Source organism: Chenopodium album, chromosome 10 (genome assembly GCF_948465745.1).
Source record: "Chenopodium album chromosome 10, dcCheAlbu1.1, whole genome shotgun sequence".
NCBI lineage: Eukaryota > Viridiplantae > Streptophyta > Magnoliopsida > Caryophyllales > Amaranthaceae > Chenopodium > Chenopodium album.
In genome coordinates, this window is record NC_137843.1 from 46,279,158 (window position 1) to 46,285,002 (window position 5,845).

At 33.3% G+C, this 5,845-nt stretch overlaps 1 protein-coding gene across 1 annotated transcript; it reads left to right on the forward strand.

Moving 5' to 3' along the window:
- The first annotated feature begins 1,862 nt into the window (after nt 1–1,862).
- On the forward strand, nt 1,863–3,788 carry LOC145562478 (uncharacterized). The gene is made up of 2 exons (XM_081622774.1): nt 1,863–2,052; nt 3,202–3,788. Exons 1-2 carry the CDS (start codon nt 1,941–1,943, stop codon nt 3,588–3,590), a joined length of 501 nt encoding a protein of 166 aa, XP_081478900.1. The 5' UTR covers nt 1,863–1,940; the 3' UTR covers nt 3,591–3,788.
- Nucleotides 3,789–5,845: the final 2,057 nt, after the last annotated feature.

A 5,845-nucleotide genomic window follows, 5' to 3' on the forward strand; every position in this document is an offset into this window, starting at 1 on the left:
CGGTCGCACGGTGGTGGCATGACTTGAGTTCTCACGGCATCCATGAGGACCGTGAGGGCTCTCGCTACTTCCTCTGAGTTGGGCCCCGTCAGGGGTGTCCTCAGCTGAGAACGAGAGTTAGAATGGATGCTTAGAGGCTGGCTTCGAGCAATAGATTGAGTCCTAACATGGGACTGAGGTGTGCTCGTCCTATGCTGAGAGCGGATGGAGGGAGATTGAGACCTCTCCCGAGATGTCCCTCCCGAGCTAGCCTCTCCGGAGGAGTTCTGGCTCGGTGAGGGCGGAGGCGACAGGGATGGTGGGTCCAATGGCCTTTTCCCTGGTGTCATTTGGCCATTCTTGGCTGGAGAAGGGCCACTGTCTGATTTCTTGTTCTTACGATTCTTAGCCATTGCACTAAGATTAGAGTAGAACGATTGAGATTGGATTAAAGATTTTTGAAAGTCTTCCCCACAGACGGCGCCAAATTGTTTCGAGTGAAAACAACAGGACTTCCGGCTAGGTCCTTTTGAGGTGGACGAAGACTGGGCTCGGTCCAAATAATGCTTGGCCGAAGATTTCCTGCACAGTAAACACACGTAAACTTGCCTCGGGGGTTGTGTCGAGGAAGACCCCTCCGATGCCGAAGTCAGTACAATGTGTAGAGAGAAAGCTATGCAAGAGAAGTAATTGCTTGAGGCTTGATTGTGAATAAATGTAAAATAAGACAATTGAAGGCTTTTATACCTTTGCACATGAGGAGAAATGGGCCTAAAGCCAGGTGGGCTTGCCACATTGACCAGACCTTGACTTAGCAACAATTGGAGAGTGCACCTTTTGACCTTGAGCTTATAATTGAATCATTTATGGACCGGGCCCAAGTAGGCTAAATTGGACCCAAACAAATATTAAATCACTCAGCAATTACAACATTTTTCCTACTAAGCTACAACATTCAAGTTTATTCCAATGGACAAATTGTTAACGTTTTTTCTTTTCCAATTCTTTTGTATAGCCTGTACACAGCATGGGCCAAATGGCTAGTTTACATACAAATATTGTGGTAATATATTACGAAACTTAGTGATGTTGTTGATTAAGCTTAAATAAACCTTCACGCCGCAATGTATCAAAAATACTTGATAAAAAAAAAAAAAAAATCAACATCACATAACCATAAAATATGTGGTACAGTACAACCCGAAACAACTCACGAAAGCTTTAGTGTAATAATCGTACCAATAATCAACGAAGTACTTTTCAAGTAGGTAAATTGCTATATTTGCTACCATACCTATCCACAAATTAGGTGAGATCGTTTTCAATCATAACTCTACACAAGTTGTTGCGTTTACTTGTCAAACAGTAAAATTGAAATGAAAGGTGGCAATGTAACGTACACATAATATCCACGTACTAAGTTTATGTTATACTCCCTTCATGCCAAATTAATCGTAACGTTTTGACTTTTTGTATTATTCACATATTTTACTTTGATCATCTTTTTTAGTTATTATATAAAAGTTAATGTGATCATATAAGATATTGTTGGATCTATTTTAATGTATAGTTTCTTAATATAAACTTCTTACAGCTTTTATAAATGTATAATAAAGGTATATGGATGGTCAAACATATACATCGGCAAGCGTATCCATTCAAAAATTGCACTGGGACACGAAGGGAGTAAGTTTATAACACCTAGATTTACATAATTGTACAAATTAAATTGATTGCCTTACTCAAATTTATCACCCTTAGCTTATTCAATTTTTGTTTACCCTCTTGTATTAGCTACCACTATTTATTACTATAATACTGCTAACCTACTTTGGGACCCTCATTCTATCATATATTGCCTATAAATACATGTGCTACATTTTGCCTATCCAACTTAAAGAAGAATAATTAGTTCAGTCTTCACAAATAGTTGTACAAGTTGATTAGCTTGTTTCCTAGGGATGTACTTGATAATGGCCTATTCAAAGGCTTTGCTGCTTGCCCTTATTGCTGTGACTCTAGTCATATGCTCAGCTCGTCAATTGGCTGAATCTTCAACCAATGAGAAATCACGTGAGTTTCTATTGCCTTCTAAATTCTATTTTACGAGTATAAGACGAAATTGTTTAGTTGACAAATAAATTAATAGAAAGTTTAATTTCCTAGGAATTAAATATATATATATACTTGTTTGGTTGAAAATAATGTAGGAATTGGGACTTCCTATAAAGTTCTACTTCTCACAAAATGGAGGAATTAACTTACCTAGTCCCCCTAAGTAAGTGGGACTTCCCATGGAAAATAGAAATTCTTACATCCAACCAATTTTTTTTATTTTTTTTTATTTTTTTTTTGTTTGAAAATTCTTATTAGGAATTACAATTTCATATTAATTGAGATTTTATGTGAATTTCTACTTCCTTCATCTAACCAAAAAAGGCCTAAGTCAGCTTGTGATGAATTTAGTACTCCCTCCGTCCCCTAATTATAAAGCCTCATTTCCTTTTTGGGTAAACCAAAATACAATGTCTCTTTCTATTAGAAGATTTTATTTTATTTTATTTTATTTTATTTTATATTATTATCCTCTTTTTGATGAGTTGCCATCTTTTTTCCTTTACTTTCATATACTTTTAATCAATTCTTAACACTTTCTCTCTCTCTCTTTAATTATTCCTAATTACTTTTTTTTTGTCTCTATCTCTCTCTAGCCCCACATACTCATATCTACTTTTAATCATTAGTTTTAAAAAATTTACAAATTTCTTAATTCCCGTACAAAAACCAAAAAATTTTTTGTATTAAAGGACGAAGGGAGTATTCAATCAGAGCACCTAGAATATTATTACAAGTACTCTTTTTTTAAAATAATTTTTTAATAGTTTTGTACATAATTTTGAAATTGAAAGTACACATTGCAATATTGCATGCACTTAGATCTGGTTATTGCATATGCAAGCAGCCAAGCATAATTTTGTTTTGATAATTAATTAGGGCTTTGGGACATGCATGTCTAAAGCACGTCATTTATATACTTTTTCTAAATACAGTTTATATCTTTTTAATTTTCTAATGAGCGAATCGGATCGTACGTCTTAGTTGCTTATTAGCCTTTTGTTTTTTTTTTTCAGAAAATTGTAGTGTTTTTGTTTTACAGCAAACTGTAAGATTAGAAAAGAATGTCATTGTACTAATAGTAATGCATATATTTCTTATTTGCAGAGTCTGTGGAGGAGTCTAAGTATGGACACTATGGTGGCGGACACTATGGAGGACACGGTGGCGGCCACTACGGAGGACATGGTGGTGGCCACTATGGTGGAGGCCATGGTGGACACGGCGGTCATTACCCACCTAAAGAAGAGGAGTCCGTGGAGGAGTCTAAGTATGGACACTACGGACATGGTGGCGGATATGGCCATGGTGGCGGTTATGGCCATGGTGGCGGATATGGCCAAGGTGGTGGTTATGGACATGGTGGCGGATATGGCCAAGGTGGTGGTTATGGACATGGTGGAGGATATGGCCATGGAGGCTACGGACACGGTGGACATGGTGGTCACTATCCCCCAAAGGTGACAAAAACTTCCGAAGAACAAAAGGGTAACTAATGACTTAATGAGTAATGGCTATAAAATGTGCGGAGTGTTGATATTTATTATATGTTCATAATGTATTGATCAAAGAGTTGGATATTGTCATGAATTCTTGTATGTTGGTCATATACTGATTATCTTTTCATGTACCCCTTGTAATTTTCAAATTATGCAATGTTAAAATAATAAAATTGGACGTGGTGTTTGAAGTTACATGTTATATTCTTTATATTAATTACTTATTGTTTTGACATGTCTATTGTTATTATCCTACGATTTAGAGTACGTATCGTCGTTCTCCAGGAAGAATTCGTTGACTTCCTCAACGATATATTATCATGTGTCCTTCTAACCTTGCTTAGTTGTTGGACTTACGGTCATATCATAAAGTAATTCATGGATATATTAAATAAAATTGTTGGCGCTGCTGGTACACCTTCAATAAGTTTTATTTTGTTGTCAAATCATTGGATATCTATTGGATAAACATAATCATCATTTCATCTTTCGATTCAATTTTGAGCTAATTAATTTGATACCCCATAAGTATCTAGGTTAGTAACATAATCTACTCAAAAGATCTATTTAAAAATGTTCGATGAAGTTTAATATAGTGATGAAATATAGCCAGTTTGGTAAATCATGTTACAAAGGTGAAAATTCAGAAAAACAAATTCTCAATTAAAAATAATTAATAAAGTTCTTAAATAATATTAAGAGCTGTATAAAGTTCTTTACAATATAATCTATACTAATATATTAAAAAGTGTTCCTAAAAATATATATATGCCATGTAGACCCCTTTACTACGCCATGTCACCCACTCAACTTTTCATTACGGCACGTGACTCTCCCTTCTATTTATTTCTCATTTCATGTCAATGCACTTTTAATATAAAAGTTCTCCACAAGATTTGAGTATGCAACCTTTAATTCTGGAATTGTATATCTTACCATCAAGTTATGTGATACTTTATGTTATCATTTGAATACAAAATATTAATATGTAGCAAAAACAATTGATTAGCAAATTTAATTACAGGAAAATTGAATTATAATTAAAATGTATATTAATGGTCAACCCCCTGTAATGACCCATTATTCGGGCCTAAAAACTAGGGTGATAATTAAACAATGTATGGAGATGATAAGAAAAATTTTATTTGAAAAGGAATTGATTTAATCTGTTAAGGATATTTTAAGAGGAAAATAGGGCAATGTGTTTTGAGGTGAGTAATTTGTTAAAAGCTCATGTGCATATAACCTAATTGTATTCAAACCAATTAGTCAAAGCAATACGTCCAAAAAACTTCCTCTATTGTCAATATTTATACATAATATACCATTAATATATTTAAATATTTATTTAATTAAAATTATAAAAGCATAATGTTTTGAAAGTTGTATTAATGGTATAAATCTTAAATTTTGTAGACGAATCTTCAATAATTAGTTTTAAATATGTAGTGGTCAAAACTATTAGAGATAGATTAAATCAGTAAAAAAATCGAGTCAATTAACAGTATTTATTAAACTTAATTTCGTACCCTCATATATAAATTCTTGGATTCACCACTATGTGTTCCTCACTCATATCTTACAAAAAAATGTTTTCTTACTTTGAGCTTAACTAGCTTTTTGGCCCGTTCAATACACGGGTTGTTACTTGGGTTAATTATTTTCATATGTAGGTAAGCTTTTATACGAAGTAATTGTTTTATTTCTAAAACTTAAAAGAAAAAAAGAGTGAGAGTAGAACTGTGAAGAAGATGAAGGAATTTAGTTATATATATATATACATGAAGATTGTGGGATATGAAATGACATATTATATTAGTTTAATTATATTTAAAGGGTATGAGATTAAAAGACAATTTTTATTATAATTCATATGAATATTTAATGTGTACTAATTAATTGAACTTTATTTTATTATGGTGGAAATGAAACACTTTATTTTCTTACTTGAATTTGCAAGTTGTACAATGCATAAAGACTTAAACATAAATATTAAGGGAGGTGACATGTGGCATATAGGGGTAGTATTGAGTGACTTGTGATGCCATGTGTCATATGAAAAATTTGTGGTTTGTGTTTTTAAATACTAAAGTATAGATTATTAAGAAAAATAAAGCACATAAATTATAATCAATGTTCGGCAAAATAGTCAATTATTGGATGTTTGGTTTTAAATTGAAAAACCCTTGGATTGGACTCCTAGTACATGTGAGAAGTGGCGCCAATTTGTAGTACGTGTTGTATATGCATCA